The sequence below is a fragment of the Athene cunicularia genome (assembly GCF_003259725.1).
Source record: "Athene cunicularia isolate RWA chromosome 2 unlocalized genomic scaffold, athCun1 chr2_part1, whole genome shotgun sequence".
NCBI lineage: Eukaryota > Metazoa > Chordata > Aves > Strigiformes > Strigidae > Athene > Athene cunicularia.
The window spans coordinates 138,608,891-138,633,864 of NW_020799095.1; the positions used below are offsets into that span (position 1 = coordinate 138,608,891).

The 24,974-nt window shown below is 37.3% G+C and overlaps 1 protein-coding gene across 1 annotated transcript; it reads right to left on the bottom strand.

Moving 5' to 3' along the window:
• Window positions 1-568: 568 nt before the first annotated feature.
• Window positions 569-18,179, bottom strand: RAD21 (RAD21 cohesin complex component). Its single transcript, XM_026842516.1, has 13 exons — window positions 18,011-18,179; window positions 16,074-16,203; window positions 13,816-13,915; window positions 12,772-12,878; window positions 11,724-11,927; window positions 11,021-11,146; window positions 10,690-10,812; window positions 9,211-9,434; window positions 8,722-8,887; window positions 8,222-8,373; window positions 6,496-6,645; window positions 4,979-5,062; window positions 569-2,400 (listed from the first exon to the last, which is right to left on the bottom strand). The coding sequence occupies exons 1-13, from the start codon at window positions 18,152-18,154 to the stop codon at window positions 2,209-2,211; spliced, it is 1,902 nt and encodes a 633-aa protein (XP_026698317.1). The 5' UTR covers window positions 18,155-18,179; the 3' UTR covers window positions 569-2,208.
• Window positions 18,180-24,974: the final 6,795 nt, after the last annotated feature.

Here is a 24,974-nt window from a genome sequence, read left to right on the forward strand (position 1 = left end):
TCGTCACTCTGGTGTGGAGCCCAGATCCAGGTTGGTTCTTCAACTTCCAGAGACAGCCCATGTCCAAGACAATTCATGACCCTGGGCTCTGAATGAGCTCTGCAGGTAGCCCAAGTGACTCCACGGGAGATGCACTGTTTCTACAGGCTTGGATCCAAGTGTCTGGATCTACCAGGAGCACATAACTTCAGCAGCACTGACATACCCACATGGAGAGGCAATTCTAGAAGGAAGGGGACAGCAGAGCTAAAGGAATTCAAGCTGGATAAATTCTAGCATTCAGAAGGGACTGGCATGGAGATGAATCACATTTTATAGACAGTCTCCCCTGATTTTCTACACAGACATTCCTAGCATAGAACGCTTGAACAAAACCACAGCGCGGCTAGTAAAGTAAGTCTTCCTTCCTAATGGCAAGAAAATCGGTTTACATATTCAAGCTTTAAATCACTCAAAGAGCTAAATTATTACCCTTCCACTCCTAATACCAAAACAAGCAACCTGTAAATGCTAGGTCCCTACTACATAAGTGAAAGGTGTTCAAACAAGATACAGAGCTAATACATAACAGCTTATAACACAACTTTTATTAGAAAAGTTATACATAACAGCATCGACTATTTTCAAGAATATTAACCTTGAAAAGCAACAAAACCAGACTAAAAATGTATAACAAGAAACTAATGACCTTTTCTATAATTAAACATTCAAGTTATCTACAATGTCTCTTTTTACAAAGGGGAAAAAAAATCATGGTTTTACAGGCACATCATGTTGAAAATAAAGCTGCAGTAACTTTATACAATTAACTTTTCCAAGGATTATTAAAACATGGTTATTATGTAGTCTCAGATTTTTTTAAAACATTCACATAATTTTACAGTTGAGTATACACTGAAATTTCAGAGTCCCAAAATTATTTCACAAAAGTGCCAACATTAAAACCAGAACCTTCAGTGTGAATAATTTTGCCCTAAAAAAAGTTAAGACAGGTTTCTATAATCAACATATTCACATAATTTCTGGTGCTACCTGGTCTAACAGTAAAGCTTCATTCTTTATAAGTAAAATCAAGTGGGACTTCTTTTGCAAAACAGATAAAATGTTTTGAACACAGGAGTGTGCATTACTGGAAAAATTAATACTAAAACCATAAATATATCCAAAGAGCCATTAATTAACACACTACACAATTAAGTGGAACTGTGCCCGTTTGTACTGTATATTCAAGTTTGCTGCCCTTTCGGTACAGGTGGTATCTGAATTTAGCATCTTTACAAAGGCAATCTGTTCAATTTCTCTTATTCTTATTCCCATATGCCCACTTAATAAAAATCAGATAATTTACAATCTAGAAGTCTGTTTTAAAAAGTCTGGAGTTTATATACAGCTCTAACAAACCTAAAGCATTCTGATATCTTAAAGGTTTAAATGAAATGACTTAGAGTTTTTATTTGACGCTTATTAACAGTGATTAGCCATTATCAGTAGTGGACCATAATGAGGTGACAAGTGAAAAGGAATGTTTCGTCTAAAATGCCTAACACATGTTCTGTCCTTTCATGTATGCAATAGTATCACATAGAGGAAGTGCTTTCCACAGACACCCGTTTCCCCTTAGCATCAAGGGCTACAAAAATCTGACTGCAAAAATGCAGTGACAACGCAAGCTGACATATCAGGCACTACCTTTCATATTGGCAGCTTTAAGAGACCCACGGTATGCACAAAGATCTAGGGAAGGGGAGAAAAACCCACTACTATGAGAAGCAGACTGAACATTTTAGACGAGTTTGGCAAAGTTTTTAATCAGACAATAGGTTGGCCATTCAGGTTTACTTGTATAGGTTAAAAATATCACTATTCAATCAACTAGTCAAATTATCGTAAGACATCTTCATCGATACTCAACATTACATGCACGAATATTGCACACATCTGCTCTGAGTTGTTAAAACAATCTTCATCTGGGTCCTTGAGCTGTCTCGTTTCTGCAGTTAGAACTCAAGTCACCCACCCCAGCAGTTTCACTAAAAATTTAAGTGGTAAATTTAAAATACAAAAACCAAAATAACCCAAAAAGAAAACCAAGGACTTTATACAGACAATAAAATCTAAATTTTCTGCAATGGTCTTGTGGGCCCTACAGATGGGGCAATACATGTACGCACTAGTGAAACAAACACTAGCTCTGCTGTATCTAACCATTCAAATAATATGAAATCTGGGACCAGGTGTTGCAATGATGTCACTGTAAGGCTCCTCCTGTGTCAGCTCTATAGCTTGCTGCTTTTTAAGTACCAGGAAACTGTAGAATTTTGCAGCTGCTTGTTTTCTATTCGTATTTCTGCACAGCTCAAGCAAACTGATAGATTCCGCTCCAGTCTTAGCAAGAGCTCTCTGAAAAACAAACATTGATACCACAAATTAAATAGAGAAGTACACACAAACAAGAACATCCACTGGCAAGATTATGTTTGTTGTCACCCAGGATGCTGTGAGAGATTTGAAAGGACTCGACACTGATGGGGACATTGCAACACGTGTATGAAAATTTCTATATGGATCTTTTTCTATATGAAACCAAAGTAGGCTTCCCAGAGATATGTGAAAAAAATCAGTCTTGGATCTGTGCAACTTACTCCAGAAACACTGTAGTAGTGTTTTTATAGTATATTTTTTGACTACAGAACAAATGTTTTTAAACAGTTTATTTCTCAAAATAACTCCAAAAATAATAATGATCTATTGTTTAAAACAAAATTTCACGAGCTAAAAAGATGCATAATTTTCCCAAGCTGAAAGCCTGCTTATTTCTTAAATTCCTCTGTTTGTCTGAAACTAAGTACCCAAAGTCACTTACATTTTTTCAAAGTCTTGGCTAGAATATAAAAAATTCAGGAAAATACATCTGTTTGCTGGCTAGAACAACAACTGACGTGTTCAATTTAAAGCAGAACCGTCTGCTCTGGAATATCTACTAGATGAAAAGATATTAGGATGGCCAAACCAAATTACTTTATATTAAACAGATCTTAACTTCATTACAGACTTAATGTTTCAGTCATCCAGTGTGATCCTCTTTTAAGCACATGGAAGAAAGAATTGAAGAAAAAAAAAAAAGGCAGCTAGACATGGTCCAGAAGAGAATTCTTAAGCTCTTTTCAGAAACTGATGAAACATTGAGAAAGGAAAACATTACACAACACTACCAACTAAACATCTGTATACTTTAAAAATTTCTTCTAAGCAACAGTTGTACTGGTTTGGGCTGGGACAGAGTTAATTTTCTTCAAAGCAGCTCATATGGTGCTATGTTTTGGATTGGAGCAAATGTTTTTATTTTGGAGCTAGTAGGCTGGGGGTGCACAAGAGGGTGGGAGGGGACACAGCTGGGACAGCTGACCCCAACTGATCAAAGGGATATTCCATACCATCTGATGTCATGCTCAGCAATAAAAAATGGGGGAAAGAAGGGAGGGGGTGCGCACATTTGGGGTTACAACATTTGTCTTCCCAAGTAACCATTATGTGTAACGAAGCCCTACTTTCCTGGAAATGGCTAAATGTCTGCCTGCTGTTAGGCAGCAGTGAATGAATTCCTTATTTGCTTTGCTTGCACACACAACTGTTGCTTTAGACAGTTTAATAGCTATCTCAACCCACATGTTTTCTTGCTTTACCCTTCTGATTCTCTCCCTCATCCCACCAGGGGTTAGTGTGCAAGCAGCTGTGTGGGGCTGAGCTGACTACCAGGGTTAAACCACAACAACAGTTTAGAAATTGTAACTAGCAGAATTCTTGCAGGTGTGCAAAACCACTAACTTAAATCACATTAGTCTACAATGTAATCTGAACTAAATTTAGGTGTGTTTAAGTGTCATAAAGACTATTTATGAGCTTAAAATTAAGGTTTCATTGTTTAGAGATGTAAGCAAGTAATTCTTACAATCTAACTACTAACATTTTCCAGAAATGTAAAAATTTTGCTTGATTATATCATACTTTTGAGAAACTTGACAGAATATGAAATACTATTACATCTCAGTTTACTGAAAAGTCAGCTGCATTCCCTCCCCCCGTCTATGATACTGGAACTCCAGAGATACAATAATGACAATGAACTTTTATCAGCAGCGATGGAGCCTATCAATTTTACAGAAAATTGAGGATTACTTTGGAAAACAAACAGCTTAGATGGAACTGAAACACTTCAGTGACAGTAGAATCTCAGGAACTGCCAAAATGTTTAAGGGAACAAAGGGGTAGGAGCCACAAACTAGACTGAAAAGCAAAGGTAGTCCAACAGTGTCTGAAGTACAAATACAGAGACTTATATGCAAACGGACAGCAGTCTGCACTTCAGCTCAAGTGTATACTAAGGGTGTTCAATTATCTTATCAGAAAAAAGCTCTTAGTTCTAGCAAGCAAGAATCCATCCTATAAAGATTATCTGTCTGTGCAGACTGAAACCACATGCTGAACAGTAATGCTGTACCTCAGCCAAGGTCAGTTTCCCACAGTTGTTATAGATTCAGGTTATCATAGCATGGAAATTTTCAAACTAGCCTAGCTGGGAGTAAACATCCAGTAAAATGGTTTTATCCCTAGACCTTGATGAGGTTTGCCTAGGGTCACATAGCACAAAGTCAGAGGTGTTAAGGTTTGATTAAAACCACAAACCAAATCATTTTAAAATTTTAATTTCTGGGAGTCTAACTTGTACACCAAGTGTGACCATAAAGGCTAAAAAAGATTTAAGCAAAAAATTTTACTTCAAAAGTTCCTGGGAGAAGAGTGACAGTTGTATTATGATTTAATCAGTTACATGCATTTTTCTTCCCCTCCAAGACTGAACTACGTAGTCTGTAACATCTACTGCAAAAAAACCCCCACTCTTAACCTTTTAACTCTAGTCAAAAGTGTTGGTGGGCACACTCAAAAACTACTTTAATATAAATCAAATTATCATGTGTACCTGAAGTCCATGAAGCATTTGTTGAGTTCTCTTGTTCCATCTCCTTTCTTCTTGATCCTGATCACCCCCTGTGCCGTCTTCTTCCTGCAAGTGTACAAAATTCACACATTTACAAAACAATAATCTTTTCATCCACTGAGTTATGAAATTAAAAACATTTCTAGTTATCACTGCAGCTTTTTTCTTTTGATCAAGTCAGAAGGCTTAGATAACTTGAGTCACAGGATACATCCAGGAGAGGCAGGAAGTGGGACAGAGAAAGGCACAAATGTAAATGATGTACCATAGTAAGGTTGCTTGCCACTGACTATACTCAAAATATTATGCTGACAATTAGTAAAACAAAGAAGTTCAGTCATTATAGCTGAATGAGAAGAGACATTTCAGTCTAATCTAGGACTTCAAGTACTGAACCTGTGCAGTATCAGCAATGCTTTTATTTTTGCAAACATCAATAAACACAGACATGTTCTCATTTCACTGTGGAAACAGAACCATTGAAAAAGAAAATGGGTTGCTGCTAGAAGTTGTGAGGGTCACCTATAACAACTCAGTTCCCCATGTCACCTACACAGAGCAGTACTTGTTTATGGAAGATGCATTATATATGGCTTTTACAATAAAATCTATTTTGAATCAGGAATTTAAAAAAATTACCATAAAAGTGACACATGCAAGCAGTATCTGCTTTGTTTCCAGTCTTGAAATCAAGAACCTCAATTTATGCAGAAAAACTGCTAAGCCATTTTTTTTTTTTTAATTTCTCAAAACTAAGTCAGCATGTATTTCCTCCTCTTCACTGTACTACCTTTAAAGTAACTTTTCTCTGCATCCATCAACATCTTGAAATGGTCAGGCAGTTGGACTATATGATCATTGTAAGTCCCTTCCAACTGAAAAGAGTCTATTTTAACAGCTTTTTACATAGCTAGGAAAGTCATCTTGACTAAAGTAATTCACATTTCTTCATACATAAAACTTGTTACAGAAGGAAACTTGACATGTCCAGATAAATTTTTTTTCCAACAAAACAGATTTTATAAAACTAATTGAATACTATGCATTTTAGATGTAAAATAAAAAGAATCAATTAATTTTGTTTTGATATCCTCAGAATATTAAATAAGAATATTAAATACTGTAGTTAAGAAACAACTTCATTTATCACATTAGGATAGGGACTGTTTTCTTACAAAAACCTATCCTTTATTAAGTGTCATGAACTATTTAAAATATAAATACATAAAACCGAGTTCAAAACTTCTTGTATAAGGCATCATAGACTGATTTAATACAATCATGTGTGAGAACAGGAGAACCCTCTAATTCAAAGCAGCTCCACAATTTATGAAATGGAATAATGTAAATAATATAAAATGGGCATGGAATAATTTAAAAATCTACATTTCCAAAGTTATAATTTCCCAAGCAATGACTGAAGACTTATTTATTAATTTAATTAATCTAAAGTCAAACAGTGCTGGGGAACACACAAACCCTTTCTACAGAGTTCTTACCTCCTCTTCCTCCTCCTCCTCTTTTTCCTTTTCCTTCTCCTTCTCTTTTTCTGGCAGAAGCTCTAGCTCTGGTATTAGCTGGCAGATGTTTTGGGGCTCCTCTGGAGGCATTTCGACAGGCGGTATTTCCAGCTGTTGTGATGGTGGATGCTTTAAGGGTATACAATACAGTTAGGCAGCATCATTTTATCCATGCTTTTACAATATACTGCTGATGCTACAAACTAGTTTCACAAAACCCAAGTCTCTAAATCTTAGCTGTTTGTCAAGAGTTTTTCATTTCTGAAAAATGAAAAGCAATACGTTTTGTTTTGCTGTGCATCCATGTATCCTTTAGATTTTATTCAAACCAGAAATTACAATACCACTCTAGAAAAAAGGCTTTCCAGTAACTTCACTTAGTCCACCATCCAAACTACTGAGCTCATTTCTTGGATCATTACATGCAACTTTAAAATCCCACATAACCAGATGCAGTGCTACATGAACACACTTCAACTCACTGGAGGAAGACATCTTCAAAATATCAAAATGTTGTTCTTTGCAATACAAGCATAAAGGCATTAAAATGTAGCTACGTTGTAAAGTTTCCAAAAATGTAGGAGTGACTTTGGTGCTCAATTATCATTCTCAGATGATATTTATATCAAGAGGAAAATCCAGAAGAGCAGTTTAACAGAATTTATGTAGTCAGTTTTAATAAAATTAATATACAGTATTCTCCCCCTATACACAGTTAAGTGTTGCCAGTAAAGTTACCTTGACACCTGAAACTGTTTCTACACATAACCTAAAAAGGCTCAAGCTAACTTCTGTTTCAGAGTCATACAGCAGGTATCACTACAGTTATGTTGCTAGAGGCCTGACTTGGTTGGCATGATCAAAGAATTCCCAGCACACACCAATACCATTGACTTCAGTAGAAAGTATAAACAGCCAATGCCAATCTCACAATGTCATTGGCAACATGGCCAAGAAGAGCAGCAGCTGCCACCCTTTTTAGTAAGACACTGTCACATCTAACAGTGTCATTCTACAGTGAACAACCTGTTAACCAAGAAATACGTGAAAAGTGGGATTAAAAAATTGCACAAATATGAGAAAGACAGCATAAACCAGGACTGTTCTCACCAGGTTAGCATTCAGAAAAAGAATACACCTTTCATTTTGCCCATTTCATCTCCCCTGCACAAATACCATTTCCTTTCATACTGCATAATAGCTTTTACAGAAGATGTAGACAATAGTTTCCAAGTCTACTCCATAACTCAACTAGGAAATCTCTTCTGAAGATCAAAGTTTTTCTTTAACCCTTAACCCTGGAACACTAGGACTATTTTAAAAAAGGAAAGTGGTGCAGCTAGCACAGTCCTCTCTTCATCAGTGAAAGCTGTTTGTATACACTTGCCAAGCAGAAGAACTTTGTCACTTTGAAGAATTTTGTGTGCAATACACTTTACTCTTTGAACACTTGTTCCAGAGGAAACCGTGCCATTTCTTTATCCTACCTGCATTTTAAATGTTTCAGTAAGCTCTCCATTTCAGAAAAACACCGTAAAGACTACCCAGGGACAAAGATTATGATACTACTCCAGCACATCTCACAACACCACAGAAATCTAGTGCCTCCAATCTGTGTCACTTCCTGCTCAAGGACACTACCCAATTCTTAGTCTCAAAAAAAAAAAAAAAAAAAAAAAAAAAAAAAAAAAAAAATCTTACTCACAGGTAACACTGGCTCTGGTTCTACTTGCTGCAGTTTGCGTTTAACACCTGTCTGAGGTGGTGGGGGTGGCATAACAGATTCATCCAGGTTGGTTCTGCTGCCTTCCATCATTGATTCTTGTAAACGACTTGGTTCTTCCAGAATAGGTTCATCTATATTCCACAACAAACTCAGGTTTAGATACTTTAGTACAGTGTCAAATTACATTACTAAGTCTAATCTGCTTGCATAGCTTTTGCAGTGACTTCAACAGAATTGGTATAGATGTGTACACAACCCAATCCAATACCCATTTTTAATCCACTGGATCAAACTGAATCTCTAAGTGTCCTCTACTTCTAGGAAAAAAGATGCTATTTTAAGTTACAGACTGTGTATCAAGCTACATAACCATTACAAAGATCTCTGCTTAATTCACAATCTTTGGTGACTTAATATAAAGTACCAAGGAGAAAAATAAGCTCTAAAGGAAAGCACAGCATCATTGCCAAGACACAAACCAATGACATCTCGTTGCTGCTGTTGCTGTTGTTGCTGCTGCTCCTCTCTGGGAACCTCTGGGTTTTCAAAGTCTTTAAGGAACTCATCGAGGTTGTCAGCTTCCCCACCTTTCCTCCTCTTTCTTAGGTCTTCTGGTACCAGCGGTGTAAGACAACGAGTAAAGAGCTACAGAGGAAAGGTTACATTATTCACCATTGTAGTTCTCAGTGTTCTTAATTTCATTTCAGGTCAATTAATTACAGGCCATCTTTCTTTTCCATTTTTAAGCTCCTCTCCAACAGTAGTAACATTCTAAGAAATAATTTATTTCTGTTATTGATAAATATTTTAAGTATTGGCATTATCTTAGTTGTTTTAATGAGATTTTTTTTAAAAAAATTATAAATACTGCTATCACTATATCACTATTCATATGCCAATGTTTATTTTATATGAGGCACAATCCTGAATATAGTTCATTTAGAAATGAACCTGCACAAAAACATTACCTTCAGTAGCCTGTTATTCCACAGAGGCTGTGCAGGCAAAGAGAAAAGCTTTTCAACTCCACCAGTTTCTTTCCACATCATCAGTTTCTTAGTAGGAGGTGCCAAGTCCAAAGTGGTAACAATATCAGAGTAGTCACTTAATTGGGCTCGAATAGTCTTGCTATCCAGTTCTTTCACGCTGTCCACAATCAGCTTTCTCTTCCTCTTTGCTTTGGTTTCCTTGACTGTTGAGATTTTTAGCATGTAATGAAGGTTAGCTCAAACAGATACCACACTGTAGAATAATCTTGCAGGTTCTCTATAGGTCTTATTTGCCCATGTATAAAGCTGCCTCAAGAATCTAAGGCCATGTTGGCTTTGGGAGAAGGAATGAAAAGCTATAAGCGCTATGAAAAGACAAACACTGAGAATGCTGTCCCATAACCTACAAATTCTTCTGTGTATACCTGTAGTTCTACTGAATCTACTTAAATCTCAACATCATCAGCTCCACATGCCTCCCTCCCTCATGGCTTGCTTCTCAGGTTGGTGTTCTTCAGTAGCAAGCCCCTGAGATATAAGGGTCCCTCTGTCCAAAGAGTCAAAATACCATACCAAGTTTTTCCCCTAAGCCCTATCTGAGCTTTGGAAGTGTTAATGTGGGTGGTTATCTTACCTGTACCTCTCATCCTGCTCTAGAATGACTTTACTGTAAACTGCTTACAGCCTGGCACTCTGCAGCAGACCCTGAAGCTCTGGCAAACGCTGTCTTTGCTGGTCCCAGTGGATCAGCTAGGACCTCTGTTGCTAGCGTGCCGCCAGAGGGCAGTGCTAGGGCTTTTTAATTGGCCAAGCAGTAAATCAGGGCCTGGAGTTCAGTCTGAAAACACAGGACAAACTACATTTTTTCCAGATCTTATTTGTTTAAATAAAGCAGGGATCTGTTTATAATGAGCCAAACACAGTACCAGTTAAAATAATAAAGTGTCTTGCATTAGAAAAAACCCCAAGAGATTTCACTATTTAGTATAACTTCAAATATAAAGATGCACCTCCTGAATTCAGCAATTCATTAAAGCTATGAACCACTAGAAGAGCACTCATTTTCCATGTAAACAGTCACTCCTGGTCATCAAATACAATGTATCAAGAACAGTGTCGCACTAGAGATACTGTATTAGAATTAAAGACATGATGAGTTCTATCCCAACTCACTGTTATTTTAACCAGCATGTTTATCAAAAGCTAGAGTACCATGCCACTATACATATCGACTGCAGAAACTACAAACTAGTATCCTCCAAGACCATCACCATAAGCTACCTACCTACCTGGAAAGTACTGGAAGGCTACTGTTAGAATAAAAGAAATTCAGCACTTGGTCGCTGGTTTCTCTTCTAACTGAGAAGTCAGCAGCAATGCTAGACATTCATTTCCACTCCAGTAAGGTAAGGTGATCTCTGACGAGCCAAGGGAAATATTCCCAAACAGCTTACTCACCCGTTATGTCAATAGGCTCCAGAGCAAAAGCTTCCTCTTCATTGGGAACAAGCGTTGTCTGATCAGTCATAGTTGGTAACGGTTCAACTGGATCTACCGAGTCTGGGCTGTCCGGTCCACCCACTGCCAATTAGAACAAGTATCTTGCACTACTGCCAAAATATGAAGAAACTGTGCTAATCCTTCCCATCCCCTCCTCCACACCTTAAAGTCGTTTACCACAGGATACAGGACACATACTTCTGAGTTCAAGATGCTTTTAAGGAATTAGCATCCCAATTAGATTAGTTGGAAACAAGTAATTCTAGATCTAGCCCTAGATAATACTCACTTGATACATTATCATCATCATCCATATCATCGTGGGGAGGCTGCTCTGGCATCATTACTCCACTTTCTGAGAGTGCAGGTGGGTCATCAAAAATGCCACCATCATTATTACTGAGGAGTTTGTCATCTGAAACAACCATTTGAAAGAAGAATCAGTTTTGCATCCACAAATTCATGAAACAAGTACAGGCAGATTTATGACAATATAGATAAAAGTGCAAAGGTTAGAGATACCTCTACTTACAATGCTGAGACAAAAGCAACTAGGAGTGTTTTCAAGGCATATTTCAGCTCAAATTTTGAGCTTACAGATAACCTTTATCACAATACACTTGCCACATATTTGCATCCTACTAGGTTTTTTAGTACTTCACAGAGAAGCACTCAATACAATTCTCAACATATTAAGCCCTTGGAATAAGTCAAGGAACAAGAAGAAATGCATACTGATTTTTCTCTAAAGAACATTATGTACAGAATGGAAAAACTCTAGATTATTTAATTTTACTCAATCCAAAATATGCCAACACTTAACAGGCTGCACATCATCTATACTGCTGTAGCACTCAAACCGGAATTCCACTGCTGAAAGCATAACTTAGAGAGGGACCCTGGCAACAAAAGAAACAACCTCCCTTCCATGCCCCCCAAGAACTATTGAGGCAGAAGGTAGGACAGAGGAAAAACAAGTTTCTCAGACATACCCAATATTCCACCATCATTTCCTTCTCCAAAATTATCATCTTTGTATTGGTCCTCATATTCCAGGTGATTAGATTTCTCATTGAGGTGACTGGTGCTCTGTTCAGGTTCCAGCAGGAGATTGGAAGCACTGGTGCTCACTAGCATGTCATCCTCAAATGCACTACCTTCTCTCATCATCTCACGATCATCCATCCCAAAGTCACCTGCAAGAATACAATTTCACTACTGTAAATGCTAAAGAACCAAGATGCAAGAGACCTAGCTAATCAAAGGCCCAAATTTAAGACCAAACTTCAAGTTATCTTTATAGCAGAGTTAATGACAAGATGTAAGGAATTATGCCTAGCAATACTATAGCAAAAATACTGTTCAAACAATTATAAAAATAACCATATCTTCTTCAAAGCATTTTATTATACTTTTTAAAATTTATTTGAACAAGATCCTACTAAATTTTAGTTGTACTGAAACTAAAGAATTCCAAGGAATTCAAAAGAGCTGTACCTTATGCCTCAAGGTTGGGCTTCACGTAGAGAGAGCAAATCAACCCCACCATCAATATCTAGATTATACTTTCAAAAATATTACTAAATTATGGATTGTACTCTGGAAACCAGATGTTCAAATACAACTGTCTTCAGGTTTGAGTCATATCTTAGAACGCTGTCCTTTAAAAGATACAAGTAAACTAGTCATCACTAACTGCTTCAGCTTTAGAAATCTCCTAAGTTTCTGACTGAAATCATGCCTAGGATTAAAGCAATGGCTGACTTCATACTCAGACCAGATTCTGCAAATTATAATTGAAATAGCAGTTCACTAATTAACATGACTGAATATTCTTCAGCTTTATATAGGCAGCTAGAAGCTTGCTGAGTATTAGAGGACAGGATTTTTTTAAAAACTGGCATGTACAAACTAAGAATTAAATGAATGGAAACACAGAATATTTTGTGCTTAGTGGGAAATCTGCAGTAATTGCAAAACCGTAACTTTACAGTTACCAAAACTAACTTAGTAACAAATAATAATACATGAAATTTTTACCAAAGTCATTATCCTGAAGAATACTGATGTTGCCTACTTCTTCTCTCATTGTTATTTCTTCCACTCTACTCTGGTTCAAGCTGAACTGCTGGGCCACATCAATATCACTTAAACAAACAGAAGGCAATTATTAAAAATCTCCTTTTTAAAAACAAAATTAACAACAGATAAAGCCTGCTTAGATAAATGTGAAATTAGTTCCTGAGTAGTACACTATGCACTTAATTTAAAAAAAAAGCTCATGGTAAATACAAAATAGAAAACACTACTTAAACCAGTAAGATTAGGTTAAAACCTATAATCCAAATTTTGTTAGCTTCTGGGAAACTTATCAGTAACCCCTCTCACTCCTTGTTATGTTGGGGTCAAAATTTTAAAGGCAAAACTGATAAAGGAAGAAAATGCTCCCCCCCTTCAAAAGCTATTAACTAATTTCTCAAAAAGTATATCCAGAAACAGTACCAAGTTAACACTCTTTGAGGTGTGTTAAGGTACGTTTCATAGAATACAACATTTTTATGACGTTTCAAATTAGTATCCAAATAAATATACTCTAAATAGAACACTGAGTAAATTAAAGTGTATCCCAGAAATTCCATTATGAGTAATACAAAAGGGTAATATAAATTTTTTTAAAGATCCAGAACTATTCAAGTTGTATTCTTATGTTTACAAGTAACCCATTAGTATTAAAAAATTAAGAATTACAAGTGCCACTACAGAAGGTCAACAAGGACATTTCTACAAAACTAACCTGAGAATGTATGTGATGTAGAGTGCTTTGCACAGAAGAAAAAATAAAATTATAATACATATCTGAGTTTTTCAGAAGCTTCTGTAAGGACAGCTTTAACTTTTGTTAAAATTACATGCTACTATGAACTTAAAATCAATACAAAGATAGTTGGTATATTAAAAGACTTAAGAATACAAGTTACCTACAGACTTTTAATTCAGAAATGAAATTTTTGCTCTTTAAAACCAGGTTCTCCTCAACTAAAACCAAACATCATTTGCATGGAAATAAAAAAAAGCCAAGCTTACTCTAGATCAGGAAGTGGTTGGTCAAAATCATGGAATTCCTCAGGTAAAGTAATAGCATTGTAAGCAGCCTCTCTGTTTTCCTCAGGCAAATCGACAACCCCTGCAGAGAAGAACACTCAGACATAAGTTCCCATTCCTTACAAGGACAGCATTTTTTCCCTGTGCCTTCAGCATTGTTCTCTCTGCATGAGGTTCTTGTCTTTAAATTGTCAAATCGAAGTGATGCTAGACACCTACAAAGAGACCTTAGATCATATTAGTATTGAAATTCGGTCCAAATTCAAAATACATACCTTCCGCCCTCGTATTGTTTTGTATAACCCTGGAAGTTTCAAATCACTCCATAATCTTTGTGTAGCACAATGCAGAGCTGTGCAGCTAACACAGGTGTTGTATGTCATCACATTATGCAGGTACCTGCCATAAAATCATTTTACCATGGTGCTCCAGATGAGCTAGTTAGTCCTATATTTTGGTTTGAGTAAAGCAGTTGGCAACACAGCATGACTACTTTGTTACTCGGTCATGTAGTCAGTTCACTTAACTCTGAAAGTGCCAGCACAATACTGACTGTACTTGGGCTACACAAACTCTTAGGCTTCTACATGTAAAACATATGGATGGCCTACACCACATACATACCTTTCCTTGTCCTCCCAAGATGCTTAATCTGCTATTCAGTGGGCATTCGCAGAGCATGACTACCAGATTAGGCATCCCACAAAGACAGTGCCAGTAGTTGGTGCCTCTTTTATTCAAAGACTCAGAGGTCAGGACACTTGAAAGCACACGGGAAATGCAGGTTCAATTCTTCTGTAATTTGCAGATCTGAGATCTATGTTCTGCCTTATGAGCCACAAAACACAGGCAATTCTGGGGTACAGATACTTCAGAAACACTCTGCCCACTGTGTTCCCCTGCACAATGGATAATCAAAGAACCAGTGTCCAGAGAGCCCAGGAACAAACAGGAGTCTGTAGTTTACTTGTCTTGGTACATGGCTAGGGATGGAGACACCTAGGCCATCCTTTCAGGGCTATCCAACATTTTTACCTGTTTTACCTGGCTGCTTAAAACAAACATGTAAATGATTCTCAAAGCAAAGATCAAGCCAATTCCTAAGCCACAAAGCTAAAAAACTGAGAACAAAGACAAGAGCCTCAGGTCAGCATGCCACTTTTTGTAAATCTCGTTTTAAGGCACTTCACCTTCTACATGCACTCTGTTGGAAGTGGGAAAAATGGGGAAAAATTGAGCCCTGTGAAATTAAGACAAATTTACATGTTGTCATCACCCAGGGAAGTTAAATGCAACAGTAAACAGAAGGGTCACAGCAAACTGCCACTGAAAGCTACATGAAGTTCAATGCCTGAATTGACAACACGAAGATCAGGAAATTAAGATAAAGGCATTATATACCTTAAGTTTTCTCAAATTTACTGTTGCGCTGGCTTTCAAGAGTTGCCTTTTAAAAAAAGTCTTAAGTTCAGCTTTTAAATCTATTACACTCACAAACTTAAAAAGGTAGAACATGATTCAGCAGCTGTGAGTATCCAGCAGTCACTGACACAGCTACACTCAACTAGAAAAATGTTAACCAGGCCAGAATTAAAGAAAACTATCAACCATGTGTAAGACAATTAACTGCTGGATGCAAAGTCATTTCAGATGTTAATATGGCTCCCCATCTTCATGGAAAAATCTTACAGCAAGCAACAAAGGGGAGAAGTTACATGTCACATATACAAACAGGAAAATATCTTTGTTGTACACATTACAGCTCATGTTATTTCCAGAAACCAAAATGTGAAAGTGGCAAAAAAAACACCTTATTTCTGTTTCTTTTCTAACTCGTGGCAAGGCAATCTTTATCCTTAATGGAAACAAGCTCCCTTCTGTGCTTCTACTCAGAACATGCAACTGGCCTTTTTCAGACTTGTGGCAGAAGGTAAAAACCATGCAGTATATTTTCATTTAACATCCTACACCAACAGAAGCCAAAATCATAATTGAGATTATACTGGATCAGCGCTAATAGGAAAAATTTTCATTCAGAAATCAATTAAAAGATGGTTTTCAACATACAACTCAGTAACACAGCCAGCCTGAAGCTGCACTATAGAAAACAACTTCTCTTTTAATCCTTCATAACTTTACATAATTCTTCTACAGATATGGGAGGGTAGAATTGTATACCTTCTTAACAAATATCATTGTATAACATCGTAACTTTTCAGAGAGTACTTAAAGACATATACCTGGACGAAAAGCCATCTTAATCTTAATGAAAGCCTCATTACAGTCTGCAAGAAGGTATTTTGCTTTCCTGTGGTAGATTCTAACAACACCTAGTAAGAGATGTCCTGAAGTTCGAAGTGCCATCTTCACCTAAAAACATATTGCACAATCAGTGAATTAGATTTCGCCTTGCTTTCTTTTCCCTTTAATGAAATTTCTGTCAGCTTTGCATAAGTTTTGCAGTAACATCAAATATCCAAATCAAGTATAAAAATCAGCAGAAAACTGAAGAAAGAAAGAATACAAAGTCTACAGTTCAAGATCATATTCTACGTATTCTTTTTGGATGACCTGGCAAATATCAGTAAATTTATAGCAGCTCACTCCAGGAATTCCTGAACTCTGTCTAGTGTAAAAAAAAAAAAAAAAAAAAAGACAAAAAACATCTTTTTTCTGACACCTTTTTTACTTTAATTGTGAAAAAAGTAAAAAATACATAAATTATGGTTTGGTTAAGTAAAATTTGGTTAAAAACTGTTACTTGTTACCTTTCCATCTTGTATCCTGCAGTTAAGGAGAAAATCAGAGAGAAATAGTGGAATAGGTGGGGTGTCCATAAACAAGCACTGCCACATTATAACAAGTTTAAGTTCCTTTCCTTTTTAACCTCACTTGCTTTCCTACATTTAAGTAGTAATCGACTATCTGCTGTGAGAACAGAAAAATGACAAATATTTGAGGGACAGATGCTTCTTAAGTACTTTAGTTTGAAAGAGCATGAGACTTGTGTTGAAGGGTGCATAGAATAATTGTCTCCCAGAATGACCAAGGCACACAAGGGTTTAATCTCAAACTCTCAGAATTCAACATTTTTATGGCAGAGAATGTCTTCCTAATATTCCAGCTGATGAAAGTGTTACACAAAGTTAAACATATGAAAGAGTGCCTATCAAGTCCTCCTTTTTCAAAAAGAATGCTGCAGTTCACTGAGTCCATGAACATTATCTTTTAAATCCTTCCAGAGCTGGAAGCAAATCACTGGTTTAGGATAAATAATATCTCTGTGACTGTACTATACATCTTTTGCTTATACTTAGCAGCTCTTCCAAAATCCAGAGTAGCATTATAGAAACATTGTTATACTTCTATCAATCAAAAGAAAAGCTAAAAATAAGCTTTGTTTTTCAAATAGTTCCTTTTCTTATAAGACATTCAGACATCTGTGATGTGACAAAAGTCACAACCATATCAGTCCACTAGTTCTTAAATGAAAAATTTCCTTTTCATGAGTAGTAGAGGGGAAAAAAAACATCTAAAAGCCCAAGTTCCTCAAAATTTCCTCTGGTTTCACAACAGCCATTCAGAAGTGTTACATTCTTTCAGTTTTTTTATCTTTCACTTCCCAGAAAACCAGAGACTACAAGCTTCAAACGAAAGGCTTTTACATTAGAGTGTAGTATTTTTATTATATCCTTGTGTAACCAGTAACATTACAAGCTACCGCGATATTTCAGATCTTTTTGCTGTAGCAAAGCAGAAGCATGCTTTAAACTTAGATCACAAGTATATACAAGAATATCTTAAGTATTTTTTCTACAGTTCCCAGTAACAGCAGCACTGTCATCGTATAAGGCCTGTAAAAGTTACTTCTTGAAAAGCCTGGGCTTTCCTCTCTTCCATTAGCTTCTAAATGATGCATAGTACATCAAGATAAAAGTCCTTCAGTTATGCAAAGCAAAACATTTTGTAACTAAATTGCATGATACTTTAGCATTACAAAACTGATAAGAAAACACTCTTCAGAATAAAAGAGCCAACAGGGTACTTCATATCTGAACCAACCTTTTAAAATAGCAATGTTAATAATTTTGTTTCAGTGACCCAAACAGTAACTACCACTTGTACACACAATTTCTTTTCACTACAAGATAACATTACATCAGTGTAAAATATATACCTTTGGTGAAATGATACTCTCCACACTGCTCTCCAGATTACATTCAAAAACATGGGCTTTGGTTAGCTTCTTATCCCAGTGGGCCGCCAGCCAGATTTTGGCCAGCGGCCCACGCTTGCTCAGGACAAAGTGGGCATAGAACATGGTCCCAGATGTCTAAAAGAAAGTGCAAACCTGCAATAAGAAATGCAAATTTATTAATTTTTCCTATAAATTTTTTTTGAGAACCATCTTGTAAACACATCCTTGTTCTGCAGTAAGCAAAGCACATGCTTGCTTTTCAATCATTAAGGTCAAACTTTTTGTATAAAATATGTAAGAAGCCAACACTTAAAGTGGTGGCCATGTAACAGCTTATATATTTACTGCAGAGGAAATGTAAAGCAGGAAGAACAGCAACCAATGACCATTTATATAATTTGAAAATGCTTACCTTCCCACAAGAAAAAAAAAATTCTTCACTATATTAAACTTGATGGTAATGATACCAAACTCACATAACGCAAACTAATCTCAGTTTTCAGTCCACAGTAGTCTTCTACCACTTCCATCTCTTTCTACTCTTAATTCAGTAGCTACTTCTATACCACTATATATTCTACATTGTTTCAGTAGAAAATCCAGCATTATAAAATACACAGTCCTAAACTTTTTGGACTTCACCATGTTTTCTGAAATAGAAAGTAAAATTATGTTTTTACTTCTGAACAGATTGCTCTCCATTTCATAATCCTCTTAGGAGGAACACTTCAGTTTTTATTCAAGTTTTGACAAACATGGTAAAAAAATTGACTGCATTATTTCAAACTTCCTGAAGATTTAATTTTCTTCTTGCTCCTTCACCAGAAAAATAGAATTCCTTTTATCTACATATCTAGTAGCTACCTTCTTACAGCTGATAAGATGTCAACATATCAAACTATGGGGAAGCAGAACAGCATGAAGTCTTATGATCTAAACCTGCCAATTTCATGCATGAGGTAAGCATGGTTCAGTTTAATTACAAGTTGAGAAAACAAGTTTGCTTTAAAGAGGTAGAAGATTCTCCACAAACAGCTTTTTCTCCAGAAGTACCTGTAACTAGGTAAAAAGAAGCAAACAAGAAGAGGACAGATGCAACAAGTGCATTTTAGTTTTTACCTTCTCCATGCCTACAGAAAAGCTATCAGAGGAAGCACAGGAATCTAACAGTAAAAGCAAGGCAATTTAATCTGGGCAGAGCCAGTGTAAGGAGCATCAGTTTCTAGCCATAAAAAACCACCCAAGTGTTTCTCAAATGCATGCCAAGACAGCTTATAAGCAAATAGCGAAAACAGGGAAACACAAGCATTGGTAAACATGGCAGTTAGAGAGAGTTTCAAGAAGCCAATTCCTAAACCGTACCAGTTTACTTGTAAAAGTAAGTTTCAGAGCAGCTAGGGTAGGGGTGTAGATATATATATATATAGGGCACGCTTCACGCACACACACAAAAGCACAATTGTGACTGCTAAAAAAGTTAAGTACAGGGGCAAGAGAAGCACTGCATTACTGGTTCAGTGGAAGCAAAGTCAACCTCTACATATCTGCATTACAGATGAAAAACTGTAGACCTAGGGGTAGATCTCTGAAAGTAAGGGCAAATAACTTTTTTAAATTTTGCGGTTTTGCTTGTTTTCTTTTAATAAATGGGATTTGAAGGAATATAAAGGATAGGGAAAATTATCTTTGTAGTTGTATCATACTCCATACTTATACCCCCTCATAGGTATCGCTCAACGTGCAATATTATTGAAGTTTTGAATTTCAACTGCATTAAAGAGAGAACAGAGTTGTTTGGACAACAGAACTGATTCTCAAGATTATCTGTCCTAATAACAGACTGGCCACTGATTCTGTTCATAGCAAGAATGAACACAGTGGAGAGGATTTAAAGGAAATAAAGGTCGTGTTCAGCTTCAGCTCGAGTTAACACAGTAGATTGAAAGGATTAAAACTACTCTTAGGAGTGAAGTTGATAGCTTTTATTGAGCAAGGAGACTTCCAAAACTGTTTCATTGTGCTTCCTAGGAAAGTTTGCTCATGTCCATCTTTGTGTAGTGCTGTCCTTAGTCCCTACATAGTCTCATCAAATAAAAATTGACATTTTAACGTTCTGTTAATCTGCAGCTTTGTTGTGACTAAAAGCTATCTAAAAGGAAGGTATTCTACTTCCCCCCCCTCTGACCCCCAGTGTTTTGTGGAAGACACCACACTGTCTCAAAGGCCAGCAGACAATTCAAACCCTTGTGCATTTTCAAAGGCCTAATAGTATTTTTGTATATGCAGAGACTCAACTTTGCAGCACAGTGCTTTGATATCTTGAGTTGCTACCACAACCCTGCACTGCTCTGGTTAACAGCAGGCCTGTACATTACCTCTGAATATGAGGAACAGCAGAAAACACAAACATACAGTTAACAAAACCACTTGCATTACTCCACTAAAAACTTCCAACAACAGTTGCAAAATAACGTACTTTGATTCATGGTGTTTGGCACAATTATTTACCAATGCTTCATAATCATTAAAACATGTAGCATGGGTTTCACAAAACTTCAAACATACAGATAACTGTAACCCTGAAAATAAACTGAAGATTGAATGTAATGAATATACTTAAGTTAAATGTGAAACATATTATTTGGACAACTTGGGACAGAAAAAAATGTCACATTAAATCCCAGATAGCAAGGGCAATGCAAGCAAGAAACAACTATCCAAGAGAAAGCAAGGTTCCCCAAAAACTGAGCTGTTGGATCACACCAAGGCTAATGATTTCACAACTTTTTTTTTTTTTTTTTTTTTTTTTTAAAGAACTGACAAGGCAAGTCAAAGTACTCTCCATAGGGGAGGTTAACATATGTAAATGAGTTTCAAATCACATGCTTTATTAGCAATTAAATCAAAGAACATAGACTGAAAACCCACTGCACCAAGGGAAGGGACAGAAACGGTAAGTGGTCACCTGTGTTTGTGGTATTGACCAGGCTTGACTGCCACTCAGTACTGGAGTTATGGATCAAACCTAAAACTTACTTGGAAGACTAATGAGAAGATTATACTACCTGTGCAGGGTACTTAAACTTTTGGAGAGATTAAGAACAAAAAGCAACTTGCTTCTGACAGAAGTTGCCTGTTTCTCCTCATAGACAATGAAGCCTTGCCACAGCGAAACACACAAAGAGAAACAGTGATAATCAGACTACAAATTAAAGTGTCTATTAATCCGAACTCTTATTAACAAGTAATACTTCTATTCCCTGAAGCACTAGTTTACTGTCACAATAGGAACCTCTGCCACTTCCAAATTCCAGCAGATGCTCTGCTCTGGTAACACCTGGGTTACAACCACCTTACCTTTATGGTTTGGAGCTAGAGCAGTTCAGCTACTGTTGTTCAGAGCATCAGCACAATTGCTTAAAAGCAGGCCACAACTGTTGCTTTTTTTTAATTCTTTTCAGATAATTATTTTCCTTACTTCAGGCTTTTTGTCTGATTTTTCATTCATAGGCCAGTACGCTGATGCAGTGGCATGAAGAAGAAACAGATTTTTCTGGCACAATTTGAGACTGGGATGAATGTTAAAGAACTAAGACTTTCTTGGAGTGGCGTAGTGCTCAGGCAGACACGTAAAACATATGTTGCTGGCTGCAAAAGCAACTCATAAGAATCCTCAAAAGAAAAAGGGTACTTGATGGCTCTTATAAAGCTTGTGAGGTAAAATATAACTGTTAACTTTTGAAATTGACTGGATATGAACCAGGACCTTGAAACTTGTTCTGAGAATTTACTCATTTTTCTGTCTTGCTTGCACTGCTGAGGCAAAAATAACATGTACTTGCACAAGACCAGGTGGGACCAAATCCTGATCTTGCCAAATTGTGCTTTTAAAAGACTTTAAACTTGATTTTAATTAACATCGAATTTGCTTCAATGTGCCACAATCGTCCTCAGGTTCCTCTGCCTAAATTGGTCCTAACAATTGCATAATCTTATTTTTAATATTTTTCTTTGTACAGAAGTGTAAAAAAAGGCTACAATTCATTACACAGAGTAACCGAACAAGTGAAACTAATACAATACAGATAGTACACTGGGTCTGACCCAGAATATGCCTGTTTCATTCTCATCTGAGTATCTGGTAATCGATCCTCCTGAAGAAGCAACAAGAAAATTGGGTAGATGCTACCTATGAACTTCATCTTAACCATCAATCCACAAATATTGTCTTAAAATCCTTCTGTCTATTAGAATGGCTATCTACCTAAACTCTGAAAAGCACTCTTGCATAGCTTGAGTCCCATTCTTCAAGACATTCAGAAAGAAGCCTCATGAATTAACAGCTGACAGCAACATTGCAGAGAACAGGTACAATATTTACTGTATCTTAATTTGACCATGATTCACTCTAGCCCATTAAATCCACTTGCCTGTTACTCTACTAAGTCAGGTTAGATATACACACACCAGTTCATATGTTCAGTCTTCAATTTGTTTTATTGTCACCTACTTTTGTTACTTTTGTAAGACTACGCCAGAACCACGGTCATCTGCTGATCAGCAAACAACTTCCATACTACAATTTAAAAATCAGACACTAATTTTTAATTCATTTGTTCTTATGCTATCCTTCAATCTCTCTTCTCTGCAGGTTCTGCCCTACACACATACTTTCCTATGCTGTTTCTGTTTTGCTAAGCCCAGCCAGCCCAGGGTGATTTGGGGAAGAGTAGAGCCGGCCCTGCCAGACTTCAGCAGTCTAGAAGGATTACCCTGACCCTGCAACTGTATTTTGAGTTCTTCAATTTTAACTCAATCCTTCACTACACAGTCCTCTTTACATGTCTAAAACCTCCCTGGTGCAGGCACTTACTAATGTGTCACTTGCAGGTTTCATTAGCACAATGAACACCTGGCGCCAATGAAAACAAAACTTTATCACAGGACCAGTCTTCACAAATTTCACTAATAATGGCTTACAGTTCAATGCCTCTGTTCAGCACTATCTTAATTAATCTCCTTCCTTCAACCACCTTTATAATTCCCTGGTTAATCCAAACTTTTCTGAATTTTAACATATTTTTTGTGGCACCTGCAGCCTTACTGAAGTTCAGTGACAGGTCACCTCAATTTCTTATGTCCACAAAATCAATTATTGAAAAGATGAAATTGAACTAGTCCAACTTGATATACCTTTGAATTTCCCATTTGTCTCTAGGTCTTGGTTTTTCCCATCAATATTTTTTCTGAAATTGTATGACTAAGGTTGCACTACCAGGTCTAGAATTGCTCAAAACACACCACTCCTTTAAAGGAACTGCATTCACTGTTCTCCAATTACACTATACTACCCACCTACATAATCAAATCTGCCAGAACCAGCGCCCCACTAAAGGTACTAATTCAAAAGGCACATCACTCAGAATTACTGTACAGTATTTGATATTACCGAACCCTATGAACACTGTTCACCCCCCCACCCCCAACTCCATTTTCCTGTCTAAGCCTCAGCAGGTATCCTGCCCTTGCCTTTACATTCAGTACACTGATCCAGTGGAAAGGAGTCTTTTCAATTTTAAGCCCTATTTCAATTACCCAACCTATTTTGTGCAATTTCAGTTCTAAGTCAAGCTAATCCACTTGCAGAAACTATGTATTAACACACTCCTTAAATGTACATAAGATGAATAAGAGAATAGAATTCCTTATGTCACTTTATTTTCTGTGGCAGTTACTCTTCTACACTGTTCATGCAGAGTCCAAATGTAAAAAACTTTCTAAAATTTTGCCTCAAAGAAGTTAAACTCATGTATTAACTGAGGCAACTACTCTCATTTCTGTGGGAAATCCCATTATATCAGCAACCCTGATGGCAAGACAAGACATATAATTGTGTGGTAATTTAAGTTTATTGTAGGGCTCACTAACTTTTTGCTCCTCCTTTTATTCCCCCCACCACACTTACTTCCTCTCTAGTCAAAACTTTTGATCAGTGGGCTTTGTGTTTCCAAGTTTCACAGAATGTCAAATATTTACAAATGAGCCTTCACAAAATAAAATGCAAGCTGGGCTCTACTTATGTTTTGATGTGTCCCCAGTTCTAAAGTTTTACTGAGGAAGAGATTAATAAAAGCGTATGCTTATTGCACACATTCCCACAACATGGGCCTAAGTGACAACTTCTCCAAATGTACACTATTTTCTTCCATGTATCTAAATGTAAAGAATCATTTTCACTGAAACAGTGTCATGCCAATAAGTCAGTGACTCCAGACTTCCTTCGTTATTTATAAAAACACACCTTGTTTTATATTTAAAAGAAACCTTTCATTCAGGACCAGAGAGAAATCTTAAAAACTAAATATTTATATCAGTGTCCATAGGAGCTGCCAGAGTAGTATCTTAATTCAAGAGGCAGGCATTTTTAAAGAGGCGTTTTATTTGCAGATAACAGTCACAGTGCCCAGAAGGTAGCTCGTATGTTACTAGTGAGGATCGCGAGAACATTCAATAGTCTGCTTTATCTAAGTAACAAGCTAAATTACATTAGAAAATAAGAGATAAGCAGATGAAACTTTGCTCCTCTCCCACTCCCCGGACTGCAGCAGCCTCGCAGCGACGTCGTGCCTTTTGCCAACCCACAGCTGGGGATCTGTTACATTATTCCGGCCGCCAGACCCCAACGCCTCGCTCCCTCCGCTCCTCCGTGGAAGCGGGGAAGCCACTGCGGCCTTCGTGCGTGGGACCGCTTCAGGCTCACAGACCGTCTCCACCCCGGAGCGCACACACCTCTCTGCCTCCTCCCCGGCCGCCCGCTGCGCCGGACCTCGGCGCAGATCACCCCAGTCAGCCGGGACCCCGACCCCAGCCCCACCGCCCTGCCCCTCCCGGGGAGCCTCCGGCAGCGCCGCACACCGCGCTGCCAGGTGGGCCCTCCCCTGCC